This window comes from Sparus aurata, chromosome 13 (assembly GCF_900880675.1).
Source record: "Sparus aurata chromosome 13, fSpaAur1.1, whole genome shotgun sequence".
In the NCBI taxonomy this organism is placed as follows: domain Eukaryota; kingdom Metazoa; phylum Chordata; class Actinopteri; order Spariformes; family Sparidae; genus Sparus; species Sparus aurata.
In genome coordinates this window covers 28,490,404-28,507,754 of record NC_044199.1, presented here as the reverse complement: position 1 = coordinate 28,507,754, position 17,351 = coordinate 28,490,404, and the positions used below count along the sequence as shown (strand labels likewise).

Here is a 17,351-nt window from a genome sequence, read left to right as displayed (position 1 = left end):
TCATTTTGACCTTGGAGACGGTACTTGATGTTACAGCCTCATTTCTAATGCCATTCAGGAGCTTTCAATGGCCTGGATCTCCCTCAGCAGGTGAAAGATACCTCCTCCACACAGGTCCATGCTAAATAAACTGCTCAGAAGCATTTTATTGTCCTGAAGACTTCAGAAAAGATTCCTGCTCGCTTTCGCAGTTCTCCAGCAGTGGTGTTGTTACCATAATTACTAGCGATTATGTGTGACACCAGCTGGTTTTTGAAAAATAGTACAAACCTTCCACTGTAGACGCTATTATGCAGGGTTACATAACTGAGTGCATGCATCTGTTTCCTTTGATGCGATACTGCAGAGGTTTTCCAAAGACACCCAAACTGTTATAAAAGAGGGGCGTGGCGAGGCTTAATAAATGAGGCAAATGTTTCACAACTTAGATCAAGTCAACTCCAGATCACAACAAAAGTTAACTCAAGACACTTATTAATTAGAGCAGGTCTAGACCATACTATTTAAATTTACAGAGACCAGGCATTCCTGCATGAGCAAGCACTTGGCGACAGTGGTGAGAAACCGCTGCCTCAAATGTTGTAAATATGGGGACTCTGGCTTCTGGCATGACCAACTTATGGTTAAAGAAGTCAACTATTAAACTAGTGTATACAACCCCAGCACTCTTCTGAACAATCCTATTTTTAGTGCGTGGTGGGAACAGAGAGAATGAATATAACTAGATGTGTAACCATCAGTGGTTGAGGCCAAACTGTCCGTGGGGCACTTCAGAAAAAAATTTGGTGCGAAGATGTGATTTGTCGTTTCCTGCGCGCAGAGATTTTCAGAAGTGATTAAACACGTCAATTAAAGCAAGACATGTCTACGCTAAAAGAGGGTGTGTACTTTTAGAAATCTTGCCTCACCAACCTCGCCAACCTCCCCCTCAAGTTATTTTCAGTAGACACTGACTGGTGGTTGATGCTTGATGTTATTGATGCAGGCTTTACTCGTGCGTGACCCCAGTTAGCCAGAGAGGAGGAAACAAATGCACAAGTGTTTGGAGGGGGAGATGGCAAGAGGCAGACGTCAGACGCTTTGCCTCATAACACAGGAAGTTAGCTAACCACACAGACGTTGCTGAAGACGTGGTGTTTTCCGGTGTGTACCGACGCAGGATTGCTTCAAAACAGCAGAAAGGATGCCTCTTCATGCTCTGAAAGAATCTACGCGACAAATATACTGCACGCAGTGTGTAGGCATCTGTGTGTTTTTACTCAACTGGGGCACAAAATGTTGAATACCAGTGTGTTAAACTCTGGATTACTCAGATGGCATAAATATCACTCTTCGCTGGTTTTATTCTAGTGTTGTGCACCCTGAGCTGTCCTGTGCAGATGGCTGAACTCATGTTAAATTAATCATCCTGGGGGTGCCGTGGAGTAGCCTGACTGTAAAAGCCCCTTCCAGCAGGTGTCCCCCCTAAGAGGTGATGAGTTCAACTATGTATGTGGGGTTGTCCAATAAAAGAAAGACAGTAACCCGTTGAGGCTTCTGATATCTTAATGAAGTGACTTTCTCTGTGTGCATGAGCATGCTGTTCTGTGTCTGTTTCTGTACATCACGTGCGTGTGTGCGTGTGTGTGTGTGTGGTATGAATCTTAGTCATTAGTGAATCCCAGAGGTCTGTTATGGTGGTGAGAGAATGCACAGCATCTCCTGTCTGCCGCCCCGCTGGAAGACGAATCAGGTTTCCGGATCAATAACAATCAATCACAACCAGGGTCATCGGAGCGAATAAAAGAAGTTACATAAAATAAATAGAAATAAATCTTTAATTAATCAGCAGTTTGCCTTTCTAAGCACTGGAAATAAAAAGGAAAAGCATCCAGTGGGTCTGCTCATTGCTGTGATTTGTAAGCAGAGGCATTTTTGTTCTATAATCTCTGCTGAAGACACAAGCGATGCTACATTTTCTTCCTATTTTTGAATCTTTTTTTGTTTTTTTTTTGGACTCCTCTCAATTCATAGCTTCAGGAACTTAATTCACTCAGGGTGAGCCATTAATAGGAGGAGAGAGACGCCAGACACGAGCCTACACCAGTGATAATGGATTACTGATGTCATTATGGTTTAATAAGGCCTCTAAACAACATCCTCTGATCCAATGCCAGAAAAACAGCTCTCTTTAAGCGTCCGTGTGTGTGTGTGTGTGTGTGTGTGTGTGTGTGTGTGTGTGTGCGCGCGCGCGAACAATGTACATTTATAACTTGTCTAACATCCAGTCATTACAATTATATCATCACAAATGGGCAATCCCCTGAGATACACTGGAAAAAGTAAAGCAAAGTAAGTAAGTAGTGTCTTGTGCGATGGAGGTTTCTTTATGACTTTTCAAATGCAGTAAGATACTTGCTCAGCTAGTTTCTTGAGTAAAGACAGAGAGAATGTCTAAATTACTCAATCAGTTAGGTCAGTAAGGTAGGTAAGCTGATGGTTTTGTCCAAAGCGACTTACAGTAATTCCTTCATACACTCATACGCTGATGGCGGTGGCTGCAATGCAAGGTGCCAACCAGCACATCAGGAGCAGTTTGGGGTTCAGTATCTTGCCCAAAGACACTTGGACATGCAGACAAGGGGAATCCAACCATGTCAGAGATTGAGTTTCAGCAAACTTCTTGTGATTCATTTCGCTGATATGTCTCAGCCTGCTAATATTCAGAAATGTATTCAAAGGATGATCATTGAGCAGATGTTGCCATAAAAAAAGGTTCCACATTTAACAGAAACATGCTTTCAGTGCTGAATGTACTCAGTATAGGAAAATGCTGCTCCCTCTTTACATGAAAGGTCTGGCACACAGCAGGATGAGAAACTGAGATAATTTTTCACAATACTTCAGTTTTGTTTTTTTTTTCTTTAAATTTGAATTAACTGGAACAGTGAACCCACAAATGAAAATTCAGTCATAATCTGATGGAAAGTTAAGCGAAGTTTTGCAATCCGCAACACATTTCTGGAGCTATACAGCGTTGAAGCATTTTCCGAAACAGCTGAAGTGGATGGGAACTTGTTTTAAAACATAAGAAACAACATAAAATGGCTGATACACCTCGGTGTAATCCAAGACTCCAGAAGCACCAAGATCCCAAATTGAGAAAGACTTGATTCAATATTTTTAATATTTCCAAATTATACTTGTTTATTGTACATACAAGTGCTATTTTTGTATATAAACTGTATTGCACAATCTTGGACCATGACCATAAACAATTTCACTTCACACCATCTTGTATAAAGATGTATGGTGGATTCTTATTTCAACTGTCAAAATAAGCTTCATGGCTAACAAAGACAACATGGAGGAATTACCTGCTTCCACTATGTGTCACCAAATCACCAATAGTGCACTGGGTGATCAGAGAGATAATGGTTCTGGTGTTGCACAAATCATAAAATCAAAAAAGAAGACACAGACAGGTCTGAGTCACGGTCACAAGTCCAGTTGCCTCCGTATAGCTCTGAGGTATACCACCACCTGGATGACTGAGGATCTTCACGACAGACACAAATCTTGGGGGAAACCTTCCCAAACCTGTCTCCGCTCCGTCATGTTCAAATGTCAGAACGAAAAACACCTCGTCCTCCATGTGTTAACCAGTCAGTTGTCGTTCCCAGCATGCACCTGTTTATTTCAGTTAGCCCCCTTCCTATCTGCCACCCACAGTGTCACATATGCGTGTGTGGCAGCCCCAAAATTACCCGCTTTTCCCAACACAGCCTGTCTCTAAACAACAGGTGCCTGCACCAGGAGTGACTCACACACACACACGCACACACACATACACATAAACACACACACACACACACACACACACACACACCAGTCATCAACAGAAACATAAAACCCTGATGGATGTGAAAGGATGGAGCAGAAATAGATTTAAATGTAGAGAAAGATTCATTTTATATTCTGTGTCCTACCTGGTTGTTGACATAATCCTGGAGACATCAGTGGAAACATGAAAGATGAGAGAAAGAAACAGGATACAGTCACACAGGGACAGTATGCAAACTTCAGTGTGTGTGGAGAGTAAAATGGGTACAGGCTGGCATATCATGTTCTTCTAATCTATATTCCCATTTAATAAAAGAAAAGTGAGCATGTCAAGGGCCCCATTCAGTCACTCAACAGTGACCAGAGTATAAACATGTCGCAGCACTCTGAGCTCTTGTATAAGAGATTCTCTGTGTCTCTACGTCATTCTTCCCTCCAATCTCGCTCAAATTTAATGCACTATTGTCATTCTCTGCATTTCAAGGACACTGGCTCTGTTCCACATGTTTTTGCCCTGCGCTTACCTGGCACATCAGAGTGGCTACAAAATAAAAGCAGCCACAAAGAGAAATGTGGTGGGATTCGGCAACACCGAAGGCTACGAAATGTAATTTGAAAAAGTGGAACAATCACCAAGGGAGTGCACAGGCACATAGGGTGGGCAGAGGACACTTTAAGCTCTCCATTAAGCCCCTCTGTAACGGCCCCAGGGGCTTTGCATGAACAGGGTAGCAGTGTGTGTGAGAATGAGAGAGCTAAGTGCTTGTGTGTGTGTGTGTGTGTGTGTGTGTGTGTGTGTGTGTGTGTGTGTGTGTGTGTGTGTGTGTGTGTGTAGGTGTGTGTGTGTGTGTGTGTGTCAAAGCGTGGCTTCTGGTGATTAGTCAAAAGTGTAACTGACACACTGCTGGCCCCAGTGATCCTATCAGAGGGAGGGAAACTCAGCCTCATTCAAAAGTTTCAGTTCTTTGTTCAGAGATTGTTTCAGAAAACTCAGCAAGAATCTTTAAAGGGTTGTTTGGGGGAAGAATATTAATATCAAAACCATTAATGAGGTAATAATGAAACTAAAGTAAAGTATTCTTCTTCTTTTTTTTTTTTTTTATAACTGAATCGACAAGCTGTTCTCAAAGGAAAATAAAGTCCTAGGACAATGTTTGAAGCGAGAAGGGTGGCAGGGTCCGCCAAATATAAACAAGGTGAAACACTGTGAAACTGTGTTGTCTGTTAAGGACAGTTTGTTTATTTCATAACGAAAACAAATAGAGTTTGTTGATTTAGGTATAAAAAATAAAATTTCCTTTCCAAAAATGGAGGTGACATAATAACTTTTAGGTGTTTATATCTCTATGAGCACTAAAAGACATTTATAAAAGGCAACAAATATAAACAGTTTAATGGCTTTTTCACAGGTTTTTTGTTTCTTATTAATCTTCTTAATCACATGTCTAACGCAATACTTTGATGACACTGAGCGGACCTATAACAGTGTAGACTGAACTTGAATAAGTATTATATGTCACAAGTAGAAGCTGAGGACTTTTTCCAACTTGTGTCATCTGCATCTGCTGAGACTGAAAGTACTGATTAGTCAGGACGCCAGCAGGTTTCAGTTACTAAGACTTTAGAAGAAGAATCTGTTTTAGAAACCTCCGAAAACAGCCCATTCTGCTAAATCATACAATATGAAACCTTAAAAGGGGCTTAAGGTGTAAGTGTGTTTGGGTAAGATCATACTACAGGAGCTGCTTACTGTTTAACATTGATTTAAAAGTAAACAACTAGTGTTACTCCTACCGTGTTGTAGCTGGCGGGTTCTTGGCCGTCTGTGATGAGCTCCCGCTCTCCCCTTGGGTTGACCCTCCTGAAACGGCGCCTGGACCTCCGCTGTGATCCCTCTCTCTGCAGAAAACTGTCGTCCCCCTCGCTGCCGTTATCCACCTGCAAAACACAGTCGACACCCTCCTCAGAATAGCAGCTTCTACGAGATCCACACACACAACCTTCAGGTGTGTGGGGACCGCTGGCGGACTGGTCCTCACTGTTTGAGACCTTCGGGCTCGGCTCAGAGCTGCTGCGTTTAAGCAGATCCGACTTTTGGAGCTTAGGAACTGTGTTTAGATGCGTAAATTCCACGGTCTGGCCTGTATAATCCAAGTTTTGGCTCTTGTGATCCTCTAATGTGCTGCCTTCCTTTGTCCGTGAATCTGTCTCATGTGCTGGAGCTTCTTCTGAGATCTGGCCCTGCTCTTCTGCTGGCTCCTGGTTGAACATCCAGTTCTTCCAGAGCGCAGAGAGCCGGTGCCAGCGGAGCACACTCATCCGGACTCGAGGTCGTGATCACAACAACACATAAAAGCAGGAAATACCACAGGAGGGGAGAAAGAAACGAGCAGGGGAAGACTTCTATACAAAAACTGAATAGAAGTTTTGAATCCAAATTTTAAAAAAAGGTCCAAAATCCCGAGGGGTCCCCTGACATAACATCCTTCAGGGCGAACATCCAGGACAAAAAGGAAGAAAAGAACCAAAATAAAAGAACGAACAAACAGATATTCTCTTTTTTTTTGTCTCAGATCTGGCGAGAGTCGTCCTCTTCAGAGGGCAGGAGAGTTCAAGATAGAGTTCAGCTGCTCAACACGTTGCATACTGAGAGAGTTACTCACATGCTTGCTCGCTTGCGCTCTCTCTCTCTCTCACACTGCCTGACACACACACACACACACAGAGCATACACCGAGCCCAGAGTTTCCTCCAGGAAACCGTAAATACACAAATATCCTCGCCAGGCAGAAAAAAACAGCACAGCACACAGATTCCGGCCATACAATTCATTCCCCGTAGGGTTTTTGTGCCGATATGTTGTTGAAGGAGGAATTTGTTTTTTTCTCAATTGCTTTATATTAAGTAAGTCAATGGTTTTATTATGTCAGTAATGACACCATTTAACAAAAATTCCAAATATGTTTAACCCAACGGGGAAAACGCATTTGCTTCGTTTTTGTAAGACACTTGGTTTCATTTGTGTTCCAATTTGTTTCTGCTGTGTTGTTTTCCTCCGTTCCTCGAATGTTTTATTGAAAGTTTCCGATAGTGTGCTAAACATACCAAATAAAAAAAAACTGCCAACCATTGTTTTCTTCCAAAACATGTCTGTTAAAAGAGTTCTCAACCAATTAAACATTTCACTTTTATAGCACAGTCGAACTTGTGCTGGATACATTTTATTCCTGTTTTCACCCATGTCCATTTGTTGGTTGGTTGTCAGTGGGATTTAACAAAAAACTACTGAACACTACTTTGTCCACAAAACATGGATGGACAATGGATCGCTGCCCAGATATAGACCCCATTAATTGTTGGTGTGGAGACACATAAAAAGGACAGATCCAGACATGTTCTCACTTTCTTTAACATTGCGAGATAAGGGGTTTTTCAACGTTTTCTTCAGTTTCTCAGAGAATAATCCATGGACGTTGGTGAAATAATTTTTCTTTTCTAAAAATCAGGCGTATCTAGGTGGCTAGTATCTATGAGCGAGTACAAAAAGGGGCTGTTGGGGCCAGTTTATTTAAAGGATGTGTCAATTGATTCAGAAGAACGAGGGATTTTTACTTCACATGTTCTTCTTCCTTGTCAAAACTCCCTGTCTACATTACCCAGAATTCAACTCGATCACTGGCAGTTCTTTGAGAGATTCGATTCGTGCTATGCGGCTACTAATCCGAGCCCTCAGCTGCTAGCCTCAAGCAAAGAGGAGGAGCAATCTGAAGACATTTCATAAACTCCATTTTTATTTTATTCAAAAATATTTTGACTTGTGGCAATTTGTCAGATTTCACGCAACACCCTCTGGAGTCTACTCTCCAACACCTGTAAGCAATATCTGATCCTTTAATCAATCTCTCTTGTTTGCATCTAATGTCCCTGTGACTCTTGCAATTTATCCATCCATTCACTTATACAACATGTAAATCTTACTATAGCCCTACGATAGCCCTCTGTCATCTTAAATTCACCTCCTCTGACTTGACCATCGCGTCATGCTTAGGGGTTTGTGGTCACCTGCTGGTTTCACCAGCGAACATCATCCTCGCCTGTGACCAGAATATCGATTGGATGATTCACTGCCTTTTAAGAAGAGCTCCGCTATGTTTCTGTTTGCCTGTTCAGAGTATCACTGCTTGCTGTTCAGTCCTCCAGTTTTGTCAGTGTGTCTGTCTGAGAAGCCAAGACAGGAAAGAAATTAACAGGATCCATCTGCTGGTGTTTGCACATTTTTAAGATGCGTCTTCTTTCCGTCTATCCCCCTCTCTTTTACATTTCTTCTTTTAGCCTCTTACTCTTGATTTCTAGTTTCATTTTCTAGTTTCTACTGTGTCTAGTTGTGCAATACTCTGTATACAGATTTGTTAAAAAGTTGTTATTATATGCTACATTTTCAACTGTAAGCTATAAAAGATAAAATGACTAGGAAGCAGGATGTTGGTGTGAAATCTTTCAAATATTTCCTCAGGACTTGGACTTGCCCTTTTGAACTTTGAACAATGCGATAATGTGCAGGAAGAGGGAGATTTTGTCATGGTGTATGAACTCAACAGTGTTTTAGTATGTGACCATTATGTGTTTTTCCCTCTCAGGTCAGTCATGTGTATTCACAGTGGAGCTGCAGCGATTAGTCGGTTAGTTAGACTGTGTGTTGCATTTGCTGTTTTTCTTTGTCATTAATGATAGAAAATCAATCTTTGCTTCTTTTGTCCACCCAACAGTCCAAAACTTGATTTAAAGATGCCACTTACGGCATTTTACATATATTTTTTGACATTTTATCAACTACTCACTTATACAAAATTGGCAGATGCAGGCCTACTGCAGTTACAGATTGGCCACAAATATGAGAAGCTACAGCGACTGTTTGTTCGCAGCTGCTGAGATGACGATAGAAGACTATAGGCCGATGGGATTCATATCTGTGCTTTCTGCCTCCCTGTATTCCCACATGAAAAGACCATGGATTATATTCCTCAAAGACAAATGCGGGGCTGTTTGATTGGAGACATCGATCAGACAACAGCATTAAAATAAAACACAGGAGGGATCCTAAGATTTTCTGTCAGTGCTGAAATGGGACACAAATCGTTGCTATGGATTGGTATGGATAAAAGAACAGCGTTATGTGAGGAATATACAGAATAAGTGCTGCATTGTGGGTAGTTTGGCTGTGATGGAGTCTGAAACAACTGCATGAGTGATAGCTCAGCTTTAAAATAAGAAACAACCATTTACTATTGGTACAGATGTGTCCCTTTTCAATGTAAAAAATGTCTTCTTGCCTAATTTTTTAACGAGCATCCTGAGACAACCAGCCTGAAGGTAATACATTCCCAAATTCTTAGAGATGTACCAAACTTCCATGTCCATCCTGTGACCACATAACCATCTTTTTGTCCAACTGTGCATGTGCCTCTCTGGCTGCTTGAATGAATGAGGCCCCCCCCCCCCCCTTCTGTCCCATGATCAGCCATTCAGAACTCTTCTCTTTATGGTTCTGATGGTCACGGCAATAATGTGACCATGTTTCCTGTTTCCTCGATCCATTTAAAAGTGTTTATGACTAACGTCTACTCATCCCTCAGTTTACATTCCTCTCCCCTGTCTAACTGATGGTTTCCCTCCCGTTTCGTTTTTAAGCTCTATTCATTCATTTCCTACTCTCCTCTTCCCACTACTTACTTCTCTGCATTCCCCTCTATTCCCACCACACACACACACACATACACACAAACAACCCCACCCTGTCAGTCTGTGAATGTCACTCCTGTCCATCCTGTGACCAGAGTCATGACAACGGCCACAAATTACACTCCCTCTACTATTCCCATGGCCCTAATTAGCTGATTGGCTGCAATGCAGTGTGACTCGACCACGGTCCCTCTGCTCTTGTGTGTTTTTGAATTTGACTGGAAGCCTGTGCATCGTGTGTTAAGTGTGTGCGCAGGCGTGTTCATGTTTATTTGCATTTCAGACAATTCCCCCATGTTTTTCTTCCTGTAGGCATTCTTGATGATAAGCCTCACTCACTCCTGAAAAGACATTTGTCTCGCAACCAGTTACGGTTTAGTCTGTGAGGGATTTGGTAGATGAGATGTGCTACTATCAGGTACTACCAACAAAGCTGGACACAGTTTTTCTCCGATTTAATCCAAACAAGCAGTTGCTGACTGGAGCCTAACATGCATCAACTAATGGACGTTAGAAAATCCTTCTAAGGAAAGTCTTATCTGATAAACTGTATCGCGACTGTAGCTAGCCTGGATTTTATTTTGTCTAGACACCTTAAAGATTGTTATCCAATGATCATCTCCTTGCTAAGCTTGGGCAGATATAAAATATCACTGAATATCACGATATTTGCAGTCATACGAGATATTTTTCAAAATATCTAACACTGAACAGCTGTCCTCTGGCTTTCAGTTTGAAAATAATTGCAGGCAGAGCCGTCGGATCGATATTTGACGAGGTAAGGAGGGAGTGACAGACTAGCTGCACCTGATATTGCAGGCTATTCTGTTATGTTGCAATTCATTCTTTGCACAAAAATTCTTATTTAAGTTCTTATCTTGTATCATTTTGTTCACATATTTCACCAGAGAGTCCAGCTTTTTAGCCCAGCGTATTAAAACACAGAAAACAAAATCCTGAAGTATCAATAGTAGATACTTGAAGTTGTGATCAATAACCAGAACCCGAAAAGATGATAATATAGTCTTTTGTGATATTTGGACTGGAAAATATCGTGATATAAAATTTGGGATATGGCCCAAGCCTACTGCTCTTACCAACTGCTCATTAAGGAACAAGCAGCACTTAATCAGAGGAATGTTCATAGTGAAAACACTCCGTGACAATGTGAATCTCTTGACCTGAAATTGTCTCGACATGAAAATAAGCTAGACTTCTGTACACTGTCATGAAATAACCTGGAGAAACTGTGACATTCTGGTCATAGAGGTTCATCAGGTAAAATCCTCTTTAAACAATTAGTTTAGTAGTATTAGTTTTTACCTCTCTAAAAGACTGAAATGTGTTCAGGAGGGTTTTCTGTACATATTCCAAGTTAAGCGCATCTTTAAAATGATAAAACAAGAGTATTCTTGTCGAACTGAATAACACCTCCCATTGGTAGATGTGCCATCGAAGCCTCATGGGACAAACTAACCCTGCGGTGGAATAACTAAAGGGTGTTTAAGACTGAGTTTGCTTCTGATGACTGGGAAATAATTTTTTGCTCATCTCTGTGAACAAGTCCATCTAAATTTAGATAAGGCAGTCACAGTGTCCCAATTTCAAAATAACATATTTACCTGACTATGTTACACCAGCTTGTACTTTATGTTAGACAGGAGATCGAGTTGACGAGTATAATTATATGTATTAGTCTGACGAGAAGAGACACAGATTTGATGAAGAGTAGCAGTGGGCCACATCAACAAGGCCCAGGACAAATGGCCGTACAAAATATGAACGCCGCTCCTGGGTCTGAAAAGTGAAGTTGATTGAGCAGAGCATTGAGCTTGCATTCTTTCTAATAGCCAGCAGGGGGCACCTTCACTGGTTTCACAAAGAAGTTTGATAGTATGTAAGCTTACGAGAAAATCAACTTACTTCTCACTTTATTTATAACCTGGTAAAAAAGTGATGAGTCCATGGTCACATCAACAGAAGGATGTTCATTTTTAAAATGAGGGTCCCATGTTGAGTTAAAAAAGCAATAAAGCAGGGAATGCTTTTAGGGTGTGGGTATCTTGGTACTGACAAGTCCCTAGAACGGTACAACTGCATCCTCTGATTGTCACCTGCCAGCGCCGTCTTCTAATCCAAATATAGTCACTTCTAGCCCCAAAAAAACAAGATATTCACAGAGGTAAATCCAAACTCAGGGATTCGAAAAGGAGTCTAATCCCTCCACATTTAGCTAATTTCGATTATTTACACTAACCTGACTTTTTGGCAATTAACCGCTTACTGATTCTGATTTTGAAATGCATTTACCTCTGACTCTTGCTCTTCAGTCTGGTAGCCCCAGCTTTAGCATACTTATTGTTATTTACTTCTTATGAGTCTGCTACTTCAGATCCCACCCTGTCCTGCTGTGCTGCAGCTGGTAGAAGCATTACAGAAAAGAAAAGACGAGGATATGGTGGGCTATTAACAACAATAACATCACAAAATCTCATTTCCTAGTTCTCAGACAAAAATGTAACTACTTAAAGATGAAAACAGACATGTTTCGTGTGTGTAGACACAGAAAAACACCTCATGTTCTCCTTCAGGCTCTCATCAGCTGATCCACCTTGTGGCTTTATAGCACTGGCTCCTCTCCTCTTCATCTCTGACATCTCTCTCTGATCTTCCAGGAAGACAAGATCAATTCAAAGCAATCCTACTCCTTTTTCTCACTTGTACGTTTTTAAATTGAAGCTGATTTTAAGCCTTTAATCCATAGTTATCTCAGTCAACTGAGCTCATTGGCTCTTTTCCAACAATGGCCAACTTCACATTCAAACAGTATCACACAAATCATACCTAAAAAGGACCAGACCACTCTCTTTCACTGCAGCAATAGTCTCTGAATGGACCCACAGGGCTAGTTTAGGATCAAGTGCCTTGCTGAAAGGACATCTCACTATTATGACCTTTTTCATTGCGAGAACTTTCCGGGAAAATTATGTTCTTCAGTCCCTGGAACTACTGGGGTGGAATTTTGCAGCTCTGAATGTTGCTGACAGTTCAAATGCTGTAACATTTACAGTAGGGCAATCATTCACACAGTAAACAAGCATTAAAATGTCTTGTAGAGATGTACTGATTGCATTTTCCTTGGTTGATTCTGATTTCTTTCTTTCTTTCTAAGAATTATAATTAACAGCATACGCAAACATTTTGGTAATCTGCAGGCAATTGTATCTTTATAATAAAACACTGGCTATTAAATAACTAATAACAATAACACATTGCTAAATATTTTAATGGTCTGCTACTGAATTGTTGAAGTGAATTATAAGCATGTACACAGTGTATTACTTGAACTTGTCTTGGCCGGTTGCCAGTCATGTACCAGTCATGCTGAAAACCGGGCGTTTCCGGACCCTGGCCGGTCCATCAGGGTATGTCTAATTATTTGTAATGTTTACTGAAGTTTAAGCAAAGACAGCAGAATTCCAGCTAATCCTCATTAACTTTTCAAAGCCTCTTACCAACATCTACATATTTTAGACATCACAACCATGCAAAATTAAAAACATAGTGACTCTGTGTTCTTTAGATACGGTAGTTATGCAACGGGCAAAAGGGACTTTTTGCTCCTCTTCTCCTGGGACTAATGATCAAAAAGGGCCTTTGTCCACATACAAATTTTGAAAAGCGTACAAAAAGCAAGCTGTATGAATAAAGAAAAAAAAATCAATTGTGTTAAGAAACCAACTTCATGAACTAATCATCAACTATTTAATACAATCAGTTAATAGAATTCATGCACCAAAAAAAAAAAACATTTCATCATATCTTTCTGCGAGAGATACTCCGCTGCAAAAAAGCACGACTCCCTGTGAATCAGGGGATTTCTCAGCAAAAAACTGCCCGAAGCGCTAAATATAAATACACTAAGAGCAAAACTGGTTAAATCATTATTGTGTTATGACATGAAGCGATAAACCGACATCAACTCACACGAAAATCTTGCACATTATTGCCTCAGTTTGAAGTGAACAGAGTGACAGTCTGTCTAAGGGTGATAAGGTTTCATCATTGTTCCCCTGACTACAGCAATGACAGCTATGTAATTCTATACAGTCATAGCAACATACATTTCAGATGAGGATTACTTCTGTACAAAAAGGTTGCAGGGGATTTTGTCCGCCATCCGACAGTCCTTCAGCATCACTGTCAAAGGTCAAAGATAACAGACGAGTAGCAACCAAGAAGCCACAAGGTCAAATCTGTTCAGGGTTTTATATTCAATATTGAATCAAATCAGCGGAACGTGTGCAACCTGCTGCTTTATGTGTAAAACTTTACTGCTTATCCCATCTGATCCCACAAGTCCCTCAGACAGAGTCTCAGGAGAGCGGAGACAGGAGATAAGGAAGGACATTTACAGAGGACACAAGGAAGAGACTTTGTAGGCACTGCGACCTTGTGGAGGCAGACGGGAACACACTACATTTGTATATGCAAAATGCTTAAAGGAACTCTAAAGAACTTGATTAGTCACAGTGAGGTCATGCCAAGGCTCAAACTTTCCTCTCCCCGTGTAGTTTTACATACTGTTTGCCACCATCACTGATTGGACATCTCTATAATGACCAGTGGTACTTTTCCGCAAACTAGGGAGAAACTCTGAGAGCACCCGGTAACCCCTACATTAAGTTTACAGACATGCCAACCGGACACCAAAGAACTAGCTGCGATCAAGGCCATCTGTTGCCTAATATTGCCTGCGCCTTGGCCAAAAAGTTGCACTTGAACACACCAAAAAGACTACAGCAGACGGCCAACTAGCTTGAACATTCTGCACCATACCACTAGGATATGGTAGTCTGTATTCGTCATTCAAAAAAGGGACTCTGACTGTTGTGATAAAACTGCACTCGCCTACCATTTTCACACCCCCATCGCGTACACAGCCCCGTTCAATCGAGAAAAATGTCTGATAAAAGGTTGTAACTGGCATTGCTGCTGTCAGCCGTTGTTCTTGTGGTTGTGGAAGAGGCAGAGGCGAAAAATTAGGGGAAATCATGGATGCTACAGCGCCAGGCTCAAGGTGCTTTCCCTTTCTTTTTCTGTTTCTCCTCTTGTACACTGATTCACTTAGCTTAACATCCAATGAGAGTGATTTTGTCTTCTCAACGTACTGAGACGGACTGAGAATTCAATATGTGTGTCCTACACCGGTAGCACCAGACGGCCTTTGGCCACTTTTTGGACCTTTGCGCATTTAGAATCGCCAACAGCATGTGAAAGGAGTCATTCTGATTGCTCAGGTTAGCAGCTCAGTGCACAAAAGGGGGAAACGGAGAGCGCAAAGGAAAGTCCCTTAAATCTGTCGTTATAGCAGAAGTACATGAGCTCACTCATTTAGCGCAGTTTGTCCTTATTCTTTTTCTCTGCCTCATAGCCAGGGCAATCTGCAACATTCTATCCGACGTTTTCTCGATTAAAAGCCGCTATATTCGCAAGACTGGTGTCAAAAATGCTGCTTCATCGAAAGGATGTGCGAGCGTGATGGCCACCCGCTGTAGTCTGCGCGGTGTGTTCAAGTGCAGCTTTTTGCAGAGACACGGGAGACGTGACAGTCAGTCGCAGCTAGTTCTTTGGTGTCAGTTTGGTGTGTCAGGGCCTTTAGATAACAATGAGCTGTTACAGATGAAAAACAAACAACAACTTTTTCTGATTTCAGCAAAAAGACATATGAGAGGTGCTTCTGACTCACTCCTATTCATCAGGAAATGAGAAAAAAAATTACACCGAGCCTTCCTAATCACTTGTAGAACTCACTAATTACACTTAAGGAACCTTACAAGACTACAAATAACCCATTAAAAGATGCTTTGTCCCTTTGTTTTATAGGCAACAGAGTAGACATGAAACAGAGAGAGAGACAGGTGGGTATGGCCGCTATAACAGCTGGTGTTTCTCTCAAGAAAGCATTTCTGTTGTTAGGACTATGTATATGCCTATTTTTCAAATATAACTGAAAAAATGTAAAATATCCTCATATGTTTGGCCAATAAGATATATAATTATAAATTATATCATATGTTTAATTTCATTGGAGTACTAAGATTTTCTTATGTGCCGGTAATTTCTGCTTTTGAATGGCGAGCAGTTTGGCAACGCATCCTGCCAATGAAGCTCATCTGAATTTGAATCTGAGGACGGACATATTGGGGGGAGGGGGGGGGGGGAGGGCACAGAGGGGAGGCACAGAGATGGGGGAGACAGGAAGGAAGAGGGAGAGAGATGAAAGAAAGGGGGAAAAAAAGGATGATGAAGAGAATGCTACGCGGGTAAAAAGGTAACGCAGACATCAAATAAAGATGGCAAAAAAAACAAAAACAGGAATGATATCAAAGGGACGGAGATGGGAGCGGTAGGAGGATAAAAAGGGAGGTGGTTTGGGGAGAGACAAAGCCAGAGCGGGGCAGACAGTGTTTCTACTCACCACAATCATTTCTGACGGCTCCAATGTGATGCATTCACAGCCTCGTCTGCCCCCCAGCTGCTTGCCAAAACTGTAGAAAGAGCACACACACACAGGATCGGTGTTAAAAACAGAAACAAAGCAAAGTCAGAGATAAAACAGTTCTCACACACTGATGGTGGCAACAGATGCAGTCAATCACATTCACCCACCCACAGATGAACACCCTCGTGTTGACTGGCAGTAATTGCCTGAATCAAAATTGGCTTTGATTAGAGTAAATGCGAAATCTTACAAAGGGTTCATGTAGATACTGTATGTCTTGCAGTACATTAAAAGTAATCTGTTGGGTGTGATGTGCACCAGTAAGCCTCTGGCTCAACATTCAGACACTGAAACACTCACTGATGACTTATGTTTTGGCCACTTGTTTCACCTCACATCCATAAGCATAATGTTAAAAAGGGCTCAATGAATATGAGTCGTAGCCGGTGACACATTTGTGCGATATGCTTTGTTGTTTATTTGGCTGTGTTACAAATAAAAACAAGAACTTGAACGACATTTTGTGCTCACTCCTGCACGGCAGGAAAGCTTTTAGGAAACACAAACAAACACCTCACACACAGTGGGGTAATTCTGAACTCCGATCAGCCAAGACAAAATTAGGAGCTCGTACGTTTATGAGTGTCTACTTCAATTAGATGGACGTGGTTTGGGTATTAAAAAAAACCTCTGACATACAATTCAAAATGTAGCCAGAAACAGGCCTTTTCTATGCAGGTAATCAATATCAACTATTTATTCACTGAATTTAGAGAAATTTGTTTAATTACCTGGATATGAAATGACCAATTTCAGGATACGAGATATTGGTCATGAAAGGCAGAAACAATACCAATTTGTGTTACATCTTTTCATTAATGGCTACATATAGTTAAGACCAGACCCATGTGGTTCAATTCAGCCTGCCAGATGCTTCTAGAGAAAAACAAATGATTTTGAAAACAATATACATATACACATTATAATCCTCAATGTTGTGATAAAGTGCTTCACAATCAGAAAACAGTGGACAATCTGTGTTTGGTTTTGGCCCCTGGCCCACTACTAGCTCGGTTCAGTCCAACCCAATGGGTGTCAACAGCGATAAGTCCAGTAAACATTTGTGGGGAAATAACTTATTTAAAAGACACATTCTAGTGGCTACGTTTTATAGAACACACTGTTGTGGATTTTAAGGAGCCCTATAGAGTTAGAGATGGACTTCACATTTATCTTTTTTTATTTATAAAAACCTTTCATACATGTGGGAGACACTAGATTCAGA

The 17,351-nt window shown here is 41.2% G+C and overlaps 1 protein-coding gene across 8 annotated transcripts in view; it reads right to left on the bottom strand.

Moving 5' to 3' along the window:
• Positions 1-17,351, bottom strand: part of rapgef6 (Rap guanine nucleotide exchange factor (GEF) 6) — a 161,602-nt gene that overhangs the window by 90,912 nt on the left and 53,339 nt on the right. For 7 of the 8 annotated variants that reach the window (XM_030438059.1, XM_030438065.1, XM_030438062.1 and 4 more), the window contains 3 exons: positions 16,043-16,112; positions 5,617-5,760; positions 3,969-3,986 (listed from right to left, as the gene is read on the bottom strand). In XM_030438059.1, coding sequence (XP_030293919.1) covers positions 3,969-3,986; positions 5,617-5,760; positions 16,043-16,112 — 232 coding nt within the window. Of the gene's footprint in view, positions 1-3,968; positions 3,987-5,616; positions 6,142-16,042; positions 16,113-17,351 lie in introns of those variants that run through there. The other variant, XM_030438058.1, reaches the window with a different exon arrangement.